A 14190-nucleotide genomic window follows, 5' to 3' on the forward strand; every position below is an offset into this window, starting at 1 on the left:
TGTACGCAACTGCTTTCTCGGGCCTAGGCGGTTCGGAATCCTTTCTAGGGCCGGCACGTCTCTATCACAATGCCTTCACATCACCACGGAGCGGGGAATACTTGAGTCTAATTGTAACTATACATGTAAGCTTAATGTGTAACGCATAAACCGTCGCCGGAATCCTCATACCAAAGTTCGCCTAGACGCCCGCAATATCGGGAAGCTAAGGAGCGGATGGCTATCATGGAGATGAACGACCTGCCGAATCGGGATGGAGTCCCGGGGTTGCGCTCCGATCGAGTCTGATGATACCATTTGTATGTTAATTGGTAGTACTACTGTTGACAAAGACCCTGTTTGTGATTGCCGATGAGTTGGTTACTTTTCCCGAACCGAAACAGCCGTGCTCGATCCAGCAATAGCAGGGGGGAATGTGGCGTAATTGCCGCAACCAGTTGTCGAAGACCATCTATGCCTACAGGGAGAAGTTTATAGGCCTTTTTTTTCACTGATAGTATCCACTCATTAGTAAGAAGAAAGGACTTTTACAATGATGCCAGTATAGGAAAAGATATACACATATCGTATATCGTACATGGAGTCTGCCTCATTGCTGGCAGGCTTGGAGGTGTACCTGATGAACGAGTCGCGGTGATATAAATTGATCCGATCCCATTTATTTCCGATACAACGGTTTCATTTTCCATATCAAGCATCTATTAAAGCTGTTAGCCTTATCAGTGGTTGTAGATCCGGTAACGTGACACCTACTTCTATATTTATGACGAGTGGGTGGTATTGCATTGTCTTGGCGCAAATGGTCAACGATAACAAGGCTGATATCACGCGGAAACATTGCGGTTGAAAGTTGGAAGCCTTTCAATTAGATGCATTGTTCCAACGACTATGACGTGTGAAAACAAAAATGCGTCTAACAAAGGTTATCGTCGGATTACCTGGATTGGGCCGCAATCAGTGGATGGCTCTGCTATAATGAACCGATGGGGTGCTTTGTTTGCAGTCAAGTCAGATAGTTAAATTGAGGTAAAAGTAAATCAAGGAAATTGTATTAAAGGCATCGGATAATAGATAAGAGCTTTTGCTTCTGGGTATGGACAGGCAAGTTACCTATTACAGTGACTTATCGTCATTTATTATTTGCTGTTTTCTTCCTACATTGCTAATTCAGTATGGTTACGCTGCTGATTGCAGTCATGCTCTTCACTAACTCATTGAAGTTGTATCCGCCACCTCCTCAATGTTCTTGGGCAAATGAGGTGCTCTCGTATGGAGCAAAACTGCGAAGCATATTTGCAAAGTGGTCAGCCAAAGCTGAGTCCCTTCTAGCTTGGCTTTTATTAATGCCTGCCCGCCTTAGTGGCCTAAGTGGCATCGAATAACTCTGTAGGCCTCGATCAAACCGAGTGGCTTCGTTCTTAGGTGACCTTGATACAGCAGCTTGGCTCCTCACTATGGACGCTTTCAGCGGACATCACAGATTCTAGCTCCCTTTTGCCTTTTACGTATTAAACTTAGTATCTTCAACTTTACTTTGGTTGTTGGCTTCTTTCCGCAACAAGTCGACTAAAAAAAATCATTACAGACTCTTTGAGATCCTGCTTGGTTATTGTCATTTAGTACTACAGTTAGATGCGATATTGTTCTAAGCTACTGCTAGGCTGCCATGCTGTTTTAAAAGAAACACCTTTGCCAATATCAACACCATTGGGCAATCTGCTATTGGCAATGACTTGAAGACCGGACGGCTATGTACGACGGACATGAACCTGACAAGGCTGTGATGTAGAGTGGGTTGACGACATCCTATGCGCGCTTGTTGATGGTAGGCACTGTTGGTGGCATGATATTGCTCGACCTTGGTAATGAAATACAAAGCTACATAGAACTTGAACCATCAAGGTCAACGGGCACATTCGTTAACAAGGTGATTAAGTTTATACCAAGTCTTAGGAAAAGCTAATATACATGTTGGCTCAGCAACGGATGTCACTCAACTAAGTGAACTTTATCCAGAATTGGTACCTAGTAGTTCTATCTATCTTGAGTGCTTTTCTATTCGGCATAGAGCCTTGTATATTGAACCGTTGCTTTTGGTTTCGATAAGTGGGAGTTGTTCTGTGAAGCAGGATCTCAATCCATCTTCCAAAACGGGATCATTGATGCTCTATATGACTCTAGCTTCTTTATTGTCTGTCAAGCTCTCTACTATTTTCCTAGCATTGTTGAATCGCCTGCGAAGAACTTAATCTCGGGCATGAAACTTGACTCTGAAACTATTTTCTGAAGTGATCTAGATGATCTGGCTTTGTGGTCCTGATGTGGCCGAGCGGACTGAACTTTAAAACTCTGTAGATAAGAGCTTAATCGCAGGGAAATCCGAATTTTTATGAGTATCATGACAGGCTACTAATACTACTCAGCAAATAAAATCGCGCAGTAGACAAGATTAATTCATATATCGAAGCTGAAACATTACAAGGCTAGTGAAGACATTACAATTGGGCTGGGGAATTGGACACCGATTCTGAGCAACCTGAGTGACCGAAGTAATCTAGACATGGGTTTCCTCATATTATTCTTTTTGCCTTTATATCTTTGCAAACTAGTTTGAACCTCGTGCCTGTAATGTGCTCACATACCTAAACTTTCATAAATGGCTGCTTCTACTTGTTTTAAAGATACCGACTATACCTATGGCGGTTCTGCCGAGTTAAATACGCCACTCAAACTTTGGCTGCTGTATCATGAACCTACTGCAATTTGTGGCTCACTTGATGGGGCTCCACCTCTATTTTCTTCTCCTTATTTAAAAGCCTCCTATCGCCTCTCATTTTCATTTTATTTCTCTCTTTTACATAACATTGGCACTACTTGCAAGTTCGAACGACAGTTTTACCAACCAGCCAATACTATCTCGCTTCGCTAAGAGACAAAATACTCTAGTCTCAAGCTTACAATCAGATCACCACTTGCAACTACACACATCGCAGCATATACACACAACTCTGACTTGAATCAGTTGTCCGGGTTACCTCGGCTACCAACCTTTACCTTCTCAAAACCACCCTAGTTGTTACCTCGGCTACCAAGCTTTGCCTTATCAAAGCCACACGAGTTGTCATTACCACCGCTCTTCAGCGCCTATTCCACACACAAACACAATGGATTCCATCTTCAATGCCCTCAGCAGGCCTGACCCGCTCAGAAGTGATTCTGAGAATAGCCCAGCCAAAATATGGGCCATGAAAACGGAGGAAAAGTTTGTTTCGGGGGGTAAAAGGTTTTTTCGGGAATTGCTAAGAGACAAGAGATATCACGACACGGTGATCAGTCGTCAAACAGAGATTATTGTCTTGGTAATTCTCAAGTCGTGGGAAGAGGAGACAGATGAGCTGGACCCTAACAATGAGGACGACTTGGAAGAATTGTCTCAGTTGGCTGAGCAGATGAGGCGATGCTTATCCCTGGTAAAGGGCCAAATCGCCAAGGATAGTATGTCCGAACAGCAACCTCGCGTCTGACGCCATCTGTGCAATTACCTTGGAATCAGATAATAATTTTGGCGTGTAACTATTCCTACTGCTGCTGCTGCTTTCCGGCAATATTCGTTGATAATTTTCTATGCTATCGACTGTTCATACGTATTGTAATATTAGTCCCTCATATGTGCTCGCCTCTCCATTTAATTTTGCTTTGTGAACCACGAATGAATAGAATATATAGATGCCAAGCATCCCAAGCGGACAAACATTCACGGTGCTCTTCTTCCAGTTCTAAATGTAATATGTAGGCGCCGGTTGCCTTTAGAGCTTCTGTATTCATCTTGGTTCTATTGTGATATTGACTGGTTGAGTTTCGCGACCGTCATTCTCATACCAGTCCCCGTTCACCGTCTATCCGAATCCTCTCCTTGTTCGAACATAATGGAAGCAATGAGTGCGTCTCTGACGTGTTTCTTCGCTGGTTCCCACGTCAGTTAATTCTCCATCCGGTGTATGTCTCGATGCGGTCCGCCCGAGTGAACTACTTACCATCTTGTGCCGGTTTGCCTGGTTCCAATCCCTTACTTGCGATCCTGGTTGCTAAAAGCCTCTTCATGCGTGCGTTTTGTAGCGCCTTTCTGGGTGCTTTTCCGTATTTTTTCCGTTTCCTTCACAACAAAATCGGTGGTACGCAGAATGCGGCTCATGATTCTTGTGACGCCGGCCGTAGACATGATTTGATACCCATTCATTTGATCTTGCAAAGCAATCTTGATGGTTTCCTGAATGTGGTCTATATTATTCCTGGCGGCGAGTTTGGCAACAGTTTGATACTCTTCCATGTCTTGTTTCATAGCAAGCATGGCGCTCTGAACGACATTCATTCTGTCCATGGGCTTTATTCTATCCATCCACAGCTGCCTTTCTTCCATGTTGCGAATCTTGTGGCGAAGCGCTGCAATCGTTGCCTGCATGTCCCGCTTCACTTCGTTATTGAACTCTGGGTACTCCGATAGTTCGAATAGATCATCTAGTAGTATTTCAGATGGTAACGCGAATTTGTCCATAGAGCCAGAGCCTTTTTGGAGGTGTTGGAGAATGATCGGCTTATCTGCCTGGGTCGCCCACGTAATGAGCCAAATCTTGGTTGAAGGAGATAGCACCGCAACCGTCTCTTCTGTCAACTTGGATGCGAGCTCGTCATTCAACGCCTCTTGCCATTTCTCTTGTTTGATGCGCTGCATTATCGGCTCAACAAGTGCCATCGCTTGCGTTCTTGTGAATCTGTGCGTCATTTTGGTGATTATTTCAGGAGGAGACTGTGGTTGATGTGGCCTTGCGTAGGAGGCTGTTGGTATGATGAAGGAAAGAATCAGGCGAATTCGTGAACACGATGAAGGAGCAATCTTGCTAGTTTCTTAGGATAGGTTCACGGAATCGAAAGGAAGAACACGTCTGTCACTTTCGCCTCGGGTTGGCAGGTGGCGGTCGTCAGTCATTCTCTGACAGCTGTTTCCAGGTGCTGCTTTCCAGATGGAAGAATTCGAACACGCATCTCTAGATAGGGTTGCAATTTTATAGATTTTCGCTGTTTTGACCAAGTCGGGGTGTAAAATCCATTATCACAGTCAGCATCTGTGTATCGCAGTTTAGTTATTTTATTCATGGTGTACGTTGATCTAGCGGGAATCGCTCGTGTATATTTCGTTTCTTTGACTGCCAGCTTATGCAATATGCGCCGAATATTCACTTGGTATAGTCCCAATGTCAACCCACGCTGCGAAATGGCCAGTAGCCGCATATGAGCGCGAACTATGTCAAATCATAAGCATATATGTATACTGTGCAGGTTAATCTAGGGTTCTACATAACATAAGGAATTACCATTTAATACCCCAGTTTCGCTATTCAACCAACTCAGTATTAATATAATAGAGCAGCTAGGCTGCACAATCAGCCATCAAATAACCAAAAATAAAGCAAGGGAAGGGAAATTAAGAAAGACAGAAAATAAAAAACCATTTCCCCGGTGCTATATCGTCATGGCGCGTTCATTGTGCAATCCCGGCGACTTTACAGGGCGCTTGCCAGCACGAGTAATGCCCCCACGCTTCACTGAGTGGAGTGCCGGACTGCTGTGGGAGCTACCAATAGCGGACCCGCTGATGAGCTGAAATGCGGGCATTCACAGCAACGGTCTTCCTCTTTCTCTTCGATGAGCCAAACGTCAACAGATCAAGCCATTGATGCACCTCTTGGAGGAGAGGGCCGGTGGATCAAGAAGCGACCATTGGCGTGGCAAATCGAAGAACTCATTGGTCATTTTCAATTGGTATGGATCAATCGAGTATCAAGAGCTCTCGCAAACTTGACCTACTCCATGTCCCAAGATCGCCGTAATGCTCTTAGCTGATACCACGGTTCTAATGTCTTTTTGTATGAATAAATCTTTTTTTATTGTATATATTCAAGTATATTCATGGCAGTGATTGTAAATTCTGTTGCGTTTCGACTCGTTCAAGTCCACTCACGCATGTAGTATCTCTCGACTAATAGCTGTCCAAGCCCTCAAAGTCCAGTTCCGCCAAATGTACTTCAATGTCTGAACTCGACATCAGTATACATGTATTCGAAAGGCGGCAAGAACCTAAGGAGGACCAGCTGGCAGCACTGGTGAAGACAGATCCGCTTCCATTGACAGCCGCTAGCAACGCGCGGAACACAACGCGTTCACCAACTAAAAGCTACACCTTTGCTTTCTTAAATACAATCTTCCTCTTCCTTCTGTTAATTTCCACATCTCTTTCTTCGACTTCTTTCAACGTACGCGCGCTTACGACATGATGGTAGCAAGAAGAAGAGCAAATTCAGCCTTCGACATCCTCGATGAGTTATACGAACTTGCGGAGAACGAAAGACATGACGCAGACGAGGCCGTCCGCCGAAAGATCAAGTCATGCGCACGGGATTTGGAGTTGCACATTCGGGCAACGGGCAGGCTATTTATCGAAGAGGGAAGTAACCAAGTCATGAGCCGCGATAAGGAAATCGCAAGCACTCTGAAAGCCGAGATGGAACGACACAAGACTGAAGTTCTGTCTGCATTGTCAACGAAGCTTGGTAATTTTTTGGCACAGGTCAAACAAGAAGTTCAAAAACTTTCAAACTCGACGCGGATCCAACAAAGCCGACTATTTGCAGAGATGTTGAGCGAAATCAGAGACGAGTTTCACCTCGAGCAACCGATGGCACAACCCGCCCGAGTTTCCAAGCGAAAGAGGCAAGAAACAGATACACAAGCTGCCACTAGAGATGCGCCAGAAGTAGCCATGAAGGAGGAGCCTCTCTGAATGGATGAATAAATGACCCCAGAGTCAGAGCAGCTTGGGTACTTGGGCACTTGAGTGTATTTGAAAGGAGGCACTATGAAACGACAGCGTGACGAAGCTTTCATTACGAATGCAGACGTCAAGAAAGGTAACAAAGGCAAAGCCCAGTAATCGAAACAAGTGGAAAGGCATGAGACTAATTAAAAATTCCACAGTTTGAAGAAAACAGGGACATGAACGAAGCACTCTAGTTCTAGCCGGGAAGCGGCATGACACGGACGAACTCGAGTTGATTGCGAAGCAAGGTTGAGATATTCGGCTGAAAGACTTGAACGGAATGCAAGAACAATCGAGATGAGAAAATGAGAGAGCAAAAAAGATTATACCGCCGGAGGAGATAGGGCGTCGACGAGCTGAACTCGAACATGAATCGAGACAGTACACGAAGAGCATGAGGATTGAATAGAGTGAGAAATAAAAATGGTCGATGAAGAACCAGATTTGATTCACATTCTGGCACAGAGAGTGATGTATAGCAGTAAATGGTTACTCTACTTGACAAGAAGGAATACTTTTCAGGTCATAAAGCTCTTCGCCTGGCAAGGCTTTGCTTCTGGTTGGGTGGTAGCACATGCGAGCTGCAATATCATCCATATAATCCACTTGCATGTTACTCTACCATCTCACCATCTTCACCCCAATCGACAACAACAAAGCAGCCATATCATCATCTATCTATGATGAAACTAATTCAGCATACTCGGCCCACTCAACAAAAGAAGATCTTCTTACCCAAATGTGGGTAAAGGGTGGGGTGAGACATTACAATTCAGCCCGTGATCCCAGCCCATTCGCAGAAACGCGTATACGCTTCAAGACAATCCGCCGAATAATTGCAAGCTTCACTAGCAGTTTCGTAAGAGGCTATGAAAGATTTTCGTGATGCTCATTGTTGTGAGTAGAATTGTTGTTTTTGTATACAAAATGCTCGGCTGAGGCCTCCAGAGTCCACAGTTATGCGCCTCGTCGCGTATTAGAGTTTTATGCGTAACGATCGCATCGATTTATTCACCTTGATGGACAGATGAAACCAGTTTTTAAATCACTCACAATGGGGCATAGCCATAAGTTTACATCATGTGCCTTTGATCTGCCCGCGTTCAATGGATCATTGTTCGCTCCTGACTTTCGCCAATGGCGTGTAGTATACCGCGGCTTGCTGTTGAGATGTTGTTAAATTAGAGGATCGCCGATGATGGCATATAGAATTAGCAATTGGCGCCAAAAATGGTTGCACATTATGTATAAGTAGAAGTGTCTTGCTCCCCTTTCTTACCATCCCCTGCTCTCCCTGTATAAGTCGCGTTCCATGAATGTCCAAGTGTGGCTTATTCTTCACGTCTCATTCCATCTATTGTATACCTACAAAAGGGATATCACGACTATCATTTACGCGCTTAAACAGCCACTATCCCCCCTTAGTGAGACACACACTTGCAAACTGGTGGATTAAGTACGTGATATATAAGCCCGCCATATCCGCTCCTACAACGCCGTTGTAGACGTTTTGCTAACAAGGGCGTGGATAGTCATGATGAACTGGATTCAATTTGCAGCTTTTATTATCACGGCTTCTGCCGAAGTTCTTGCTGGCCACGTCCCTCCTGTTGACGGCGCCGTCTCAACCTGCCACGAGTCTTACGATGGTAGATTCGAGGTTACTATCAACAAGCTCAGCAAGCGGGATGTCGAGGTTGGTAAACAATTTCACAGCCTTTATCGGGCTACTATTTGAGCTGTGCTGATACAAACAGAAACGATCTTGCGGTGGTTCCGACGCCCTGCTACTGACACTCCACGATGGAATTCTAAAGGACGCCAAGGACCGTACTGGATACATTGCTTCCAACTATCAGTTCCAATTCGATGATCCGCCTCAGGTAGATGCCATCTACACGAGGGGTTTCTCTGCCTGCGATGGCACTCTGGCTCTGCGTGGCTCAACCACCTTCTACCAATGTCGCTCCGGGGACTTTTATAACCTGTACGACCGTAACTGGGCGTCGCAGTGCGAACCAATCGAGCTCCGTATACTGCCTTGCGACGGACACACTGAAGGTGGAGGTTACGGCCGAGAAGAGACCACTATCGGCTCCAAGGTGGTCAAGACTGCCATTGTGACGGCTATCGGAGATGGTCAGGCACAAGCACACACGACTACCATTGCTATTCCCATCTGCCAAATTGGAGACGGACAAGTCCAAGGACACACAACTCCTTGCGGTGGCCAGCCTCCAGCCTCTCCCATCAGCCAAATCAGCGATGGCCAGGCAGTCCACGAGCCCCCCTCTCACGAATCCTCCTGTGGCCATTCCCACGGCCACCGGTGCTCCTAAACCTCCTAGCCATCCAGTTACGCAGCTTCCAGACGGCCAGCCGCAGGGATTAGAGCCTAAGGAACCTCCTTCTGGCACTGGTTCGCTTCCGAAACCGCCTCCTGCTGCTTCTTCCGAGGTTCCAGTCAATGATGCCGCACAGCTCTTTAGCAATGTCAAGATGACGATTGGCATTCTGATGTTTTGCAATATGCTTATTGGTGTATAGAATGGAGGAGGAGAATATGAGAGAGGATTGTTTTGGAATTTGAAATGGATTCAATGAATCACTAATTACTCTGGATAGATTGTATATGCTTCAAGGCTGATTTCATCCGGTTTGAGTACGCTACGATTTTGTGCCTTGATATTTGTGAAAATGAGTAAGACAATGAAATAAAATAATCGTAAGAGGTCGGGTTCGCCCGAAAGTGGTAATGTGATAGAGTTACACGATAGTCATAAATATTCTCCGTTACATCCAAGGACATAAATTGTAGCTCATGTGAAGTGTAATTGAACGTTAAAAGACTGAAGCCAAGAGTGGCGGCTACAGTGCAAGTTCCGTTCTAGGCAAAACTTACTAAGCACATGCATGGCTGCTGTAGAGCTGGCGCGCCGCTGGAACTTTTTTACGCGACGACTTGAATCATCATTCCTCCAACCATATACCACCACGACTAGCAAAAATGTCGGAATACTGGAAATCGACACCAAAATACTGGTGCAAGCACTGCTCAGTCTACGTGCGCGACACAAAACTCGAGCGAGCGAATCACGAAGCTACGGGGAAGCACCAGGGCGCCTTGAAGCGATCACTACGAGACATCCACCGCAACCACGAAAGAGAAGAGCGCGAGAAGGAGAGGGCCCGACGGGAGATTGACAGACTCAATGGCGTTGTTGGATCATCGTCGGGCGATCCCTCGGGATCAAGAGCGCCAGCGAAAGAGGCGACAGATTCTCAGTTAAAGTCCCAGCGGGAGCAGCTGGCTGCCTTGGGAGTGTCCATGCCAAGCGACTTCCGACCAGAGATGGCCATGCCTGGAGAATGGACAGTTACGAAGACGACTGTTGTAGAAGAAAAACAAGAGGCGGACGGCGACGTCAAGATTGAGGCCAAAGCAACAGGAGTGAGGAAGCGCGAAGAGACAGAAGATCAGAAAGAAGAGGAGGAAGCGATGCGAAGTCTTTTCAAGAAGCCGAGGAGATGGGGCCGCGACTCCAAGACAATGCCAGATGATGAAGACGAAGACTTGGATGCGCTGCTAAGTACGACAGTGCCGCTGAAAGCCGAACCAGCTGAGCAAGGGGACGCAGTGAAGAAGGAAGAGGATGTCGATGACGGTGGTGCTGCTGACACAAAGCTACCGAAAGAGGAAGATATCCCAGTCAAGGCTGACCCCGATGCCGAGGCGCAAGACCTGAAGCAAGCCGTCAAGCAAGAAGCGCTTGTAAAAGCCGAGGAAGAAGAAGAGTCGAGTGGCATAACTCCGGTGGTGTTCAAGAAACGAAAACCCAAGGGCATCCGAACGAAGTAGGCGAACTTGAAAGTTCAGCTACGGCTGAGCAGCAATGAATATACCATGCTACAGCTGATTCAGCAATTCCAAAGCGCAACACTATACCATGCTATTCTTGTCAAATCTTTCCATTTTAAGGATCGGATAGCAAGAAATGATATTTCAGCGCTGGTCGATATGCCAGCTGATTAATTGCAACGGCTAGAATAACGCCGTGGATAGAATCCAAGAGGCTATCCAGCTCCACTGCCGCGGGCTGACGTGCCGAGATGGGTAGGATCTGGGCCTGGATCTAGACTAGGTAGAACAACTCTCCCATCCTCGGAATTCGGATTTAGAAAGCGTGGGGTGAATTGCGATTTTCTGTTGACGAGCCCGGATTTACTCGAGAGTTGGCCGGGACACGAGGCAGAGTCGAGCAGTTTCAGAGGCAATATAGGATATTTTAGGATTGCTGGAAATGCGCATGTCTAAGCAGTAGTCATGTCGCTAACCCAGTGCTAGCCCGTCTCTGCACTTGGAGATTCGGACCACGTTTCCTTGCATGTTGCAGACGCTCACTCTTTCCTAAACCAGCATGACAAATGGACGTCGTAAATTGCGTCACGGAGTCTGTACCTGGACTTAATTGTTTTGCTCCGCTGCTACCCCACCAGCGAAAAGTGACGCTCAGAAACGGGCTCTCGAGATTGAAATAGTCGAGGGAAGCGCGCGCTCTTCTACCCCTCACTGCTATCTCTATCTCTCTATCTATTCACTGCTTTTACACTCGGACAACAAACTCCTCTTGTCTTCTAAACAAAGTCAATTGTACACATCTCGAAAATGGCCTCTCACCCACCTGCAAGCTGCTGCGTTGTTGGAACCCTCCACGAGTGAGTTTTTCTACTCTCGTCTTCTCTTTTCCTCTCTGTTCCTTTGTCTTCTATATGCCAGATCTCATATCTGGCGGCGGTTGCATCAGCATCTCGGCCCGCGTCTCCTCTTTTTTTTTTTCTGCGACGGGATGAGTTGCCCCGCCAAGTGCAAATGAATGAGCAAAGAAGCAGTTGATGCCGTTGTTTAATCACTTGATTCATAGCGCATTTAATTAATCAATTGTCTCCAGGGGCGAAACCACCGGCAAGGACATCAAGGTCGACGGCACCATTGACGCCTACCTGGCCACGCCTCCTCCCGACAAGGTCCGCGATGGCCAGGGCATTCTCTTCATCCCCGACGTCATTGGCATCTGGCAGAACAGCAAGCTGCTGGCCGACAACTTTGCCTCTCAGGGATACACCGTCCTGCTGCCGGACATCTTCAACGGCGATGCGCTGCCGCTGAACCGCAAGGGCGACTTTGACTTTGTCAAATGGGCCACCGAGGGCACGGGTGGCAACAACCCTCACACTCCCCCGGCCGTGGACCCCATCATCGTCAAGAGCATCAAGGCTCTCCAGGACTTGGGCATCAAGAAGATTGGCGCTGTCGGCTACTGCTTCGGCGCCAAGGTGAGCAGAAGTCACCATATGCCACACATATCTATGCTAATCGGTCCTATAGTACGTTGTCCGTCACTACAAGAGCGGCATCGAGGTCGGCTTCGTCGCTCACCCCAGCTTCGTCGAGGAGGACGAGCTCGCTGCCATCACCGGCCCTCTGTCCATTGCCGCAGCCCAGACTGACGCCATCTTCCCTACTGAGAAGCGCCACAAGTCCGAGGAGATCCTCATCAAGACCGGCCTGCCCTTCCAGATCAACCTGTACTCGGGCGTTTCGCACGGCTTCGCTGTCCGCTGCGACACCAGCGTCAAGATTGAGAAGTTTTCCAAGGAGCAGGCCTTTCTCCAGGCTGTGACTTGGTTTGGCGAGCACTTGTAAGGGGGGAAAGTAGTGGGGAAAAGTTTCAAAAAGATGTATTTATGATGGCGTGTGTGCATGAATGAATTCAATAAAGATTGCGTTGCTCCGGACTTGGACTGCGTTTACACCGTCTTGGAATCCATATCCAGCTATAACATTTGACTGATAAATTACCCGGTGTTTGTGGTAGCAATAGTTGCGAGATAGCTTGAAGCGGTCACCAAATCTATTTACTTGTTGAACAGACCACTCTGGCAAACGTTGAAGTGACCACTTCACTCTGTATAGTGATGTGCCAATACATAAGGTATCCTAGTTCTTCCAACAATACTAGTAGACTATATCGAGTCAGAGTATACTAACGAGGAAGAATATTAAAGTCTAGATTAATGTTGAAAATATAGTATTATGACCTTTTAATCCGAGTCTGAATCCGAATCCGTAAAATAAAAATCGTAGCCTGACGTATTAGATATTGTTTCTTGCTGCTTTGGCAAAGGAGCGGCTTGCTCCAATCTTTTCGTAGACTCGTTCAACGTTCTTTCGTCATTAAATGGACCTTTAAACATGAACTCATCGTTGCCGTTCGGACCACCTTTCCAAAACCTAGCTGTGAATTTGCATCCACCCATTGCTACATCAACACTAATTGCTGGATATAGTTTGCCGCGGATATTGCAAAATGCTTGGCCTATTTAGCCTGGTCATTAGTGCTGTGAACATCTTTAGAAGGGAAGGAGGGGCTGTTGATATACTTGCCGATTATTTCTCCATTCAAAGTATAAAAGGCAATATCTTTGTCGAAATTGACGCCGCATCCAATGACATCGCCTTCGCCGTAAACCTCTCCAAAGGGAGTAGGAGTCTGGACGCCACACTGGTACGTTTCACCACTGTCACCATTGTAACCCCAAGATACCTTCTCCCGTCCAAGCTGAGGGCCGCCCAGAGGCGTATGTTCGCCACAAAAGCCAATAGCGAATCGTCTAAATAGAGACATCAGTATATGCTACTGCATATTCCAACTAGAAGAAGAATAAGAAGAAGGTTTGACTCACCCAGAACCGTCGCCCTCATGTTCAATCTTGATCTCAAAATAATACACTCCATCTTGCTGTGGCCACATGGGGTGGTCAGTTCGCGCTATGCCGTTTGTATCAACAAGCTTGTCTGGCGGTCGAACTAGTTGCATGATGATTAGTTTGTCTTGAATCTTCTATAATCGAATGAGCATCTATGAATGAGGTCAAGTTTCACATACAATCCTCGGAAACAGTAAGCGAGGTTCCGTCTGGCGAGGCTTTCAGTGCCGGCGATAGATCCAAAGGATGCCATTTGGTAGGGATTTTAACAGGTTTCAGCCGCCTTCCCAAGGAAGTCTGTTTGATTCTGACAACTACCTCTCCAATCAGCTTTGTCACGTCATGATTTTCGTACCTCGTTGCAGTATCATCAAATGTCCATCCGTTATAATCAATCTGACAAGGATTCGGAAAAATAAGACTCAAAAGCTGTTTAGCAAGGGCTTGCGCATTGAGTGCAATTGTGGCGTTGAAAACGTGCTGAAGGCTTCGATAATGAATATCTCGATCCTTAATCTTCTGTAACATTTCATTGAAAAGGTAGGGTTGCT

At 46.5% G+C, this 14190-nt stretch overlaps 7 protein-coding genes across 7 annotated transcripts; 5 read left to right on the forward strand and 2 right to left on the reverse strand.

Annotated features, from left to right (window-relative positions):
• Nucleotides 1-2870: 2870 nt before the first annotated feature.
• On the forward strand, nt 2871-3524 carry TrAtP1_002832 (uncharacterized protein; the record flags this gene model as incomplete). The annotated part of the gene is made up of 1 exon (XM_014087510.2): nt 2871-3524. The coding sequence occupies exon 1, from the start codon at nt 3165-3167 to the stop codon at nt 3522-3524; it is 360 nt and encodes a 119-aa protein (XP_013942985.1). The 5' UTR covers nt 2871-3164.
• Nucleotides 3525-4066: 542 nt separating this feature from the next.
• Nucleotides 4067-4750, reverse strand: TrAtP1_002833 (uncharacterized protein; the record flags this gene model as incomplete). The annotated part of the gene is made up of 1 exon (XM_014087511.2): nt 4067-4750. One exon carries the CDS (start codon nt 4748-4750, stop codon nt 4067-4069), a length of 684 nt encoding a protein of 227 aa, XP_013942986.2.
• A 1575-nt stretch (nt 4751-6325) lies between these two features.
• Nucleotides 6326-6835, forward strand: TrAtP1_002834 (uncharacterized protein; the record flags this gene model as incomplete). The annotated part of the gene is made up of 1 exon (XM_014087512.1): nt 6326-6835. One exon carries the CDS (start codon nt 6326-6328, stop codon nt 6833-6835), a length of 510 nt encoding a protein of 169 aa, XP_013942987.1.
• Nucleotides 6836-8381: 1546 nt separating this feature from the next.
• TrAtP1_002835 (uncharacterized protein) lies at nt 8382-9836 on the forward strand. Its single transcript, XM_014087513.2, has 2 exons — nt 8382-8567; nt 8629-9836. Exons 1-2 carry the CDS (start codon nt 8406-8408, stop codon nt 9208-9210), a joined length of 744 nt encoding a protein of 247 aa, XP_013942988.2. The 5' UTR covers nt 8382-8405; the 3' UTR covers nt 9211-9836.
• A 42-nt stretch (nt 9837-9878) lies between these two features.
• TrAtP1_002836 (uncharacterized protein) lies at nt 9879-10730 on the forward strand (the record flags this gene model as incomplete). The annotated part of the gene is made up of 1 exon (XM_014087514.2): nt 9879-10730. One exon carries the CDS (start codon nt 9879-9881, stop codon nt 10728-10730), a length of 852 nt encoding a protein of 283 aa, XP_013942989.1.
• Nucleotides 10731-11537: 807 nt separating this feature from the next.
• TrAtP1_002837 (uncharacterized protein) lies at nt 11538-12575 on the forward strand (the record flags this gene model as incomplete). Its single annotated transcript, XM_014087515.2, has 3 exons — nt 11538-11587; nt 11821-12205; nt 12258-12575. The coding sequence occupies 3 exons, from the start codon at nt 11538-11540 to the stop codon at nt 12573-12575; spliced, it is 753 nt and encodes a 250-aa protein (XP_013942990.1).
• A 673-nt stretch (nt 12576-13248) lies between these two features.
• On the reverse strand, nt 13249-13749 carry TrAtP1_002838 (uncharacterized protein; the record flags this gene model as incomplete). The annotated part of the gene is made up of 2 exons (XM_014087516.2): nt 13249-13543; nt 13616-13749. The coding sequence occupies 2 exons, from the start codon at nt 13747-13749 to the stop codon at nt 13249-13251; spliced, it is 429 nt and encodes a 142-aa protein (XP_013942991.2).
• Nucleotides 13750-14190: the final 441 nt, after the last annotated feature.

Source organism: Trichoderma atroviride, chromosome 2, assembly GCF_020647795.1.
Source record: "Trichoderma atroviride chromosome 2, complete sequence".
Classification (NCBI taxonomy): Eukaryota; Fungi; Ascomycota; class Sordariomycetes; order Hypocreales; family Hypocreaceae; genus Trichoderma; species Trichoderma atroviride.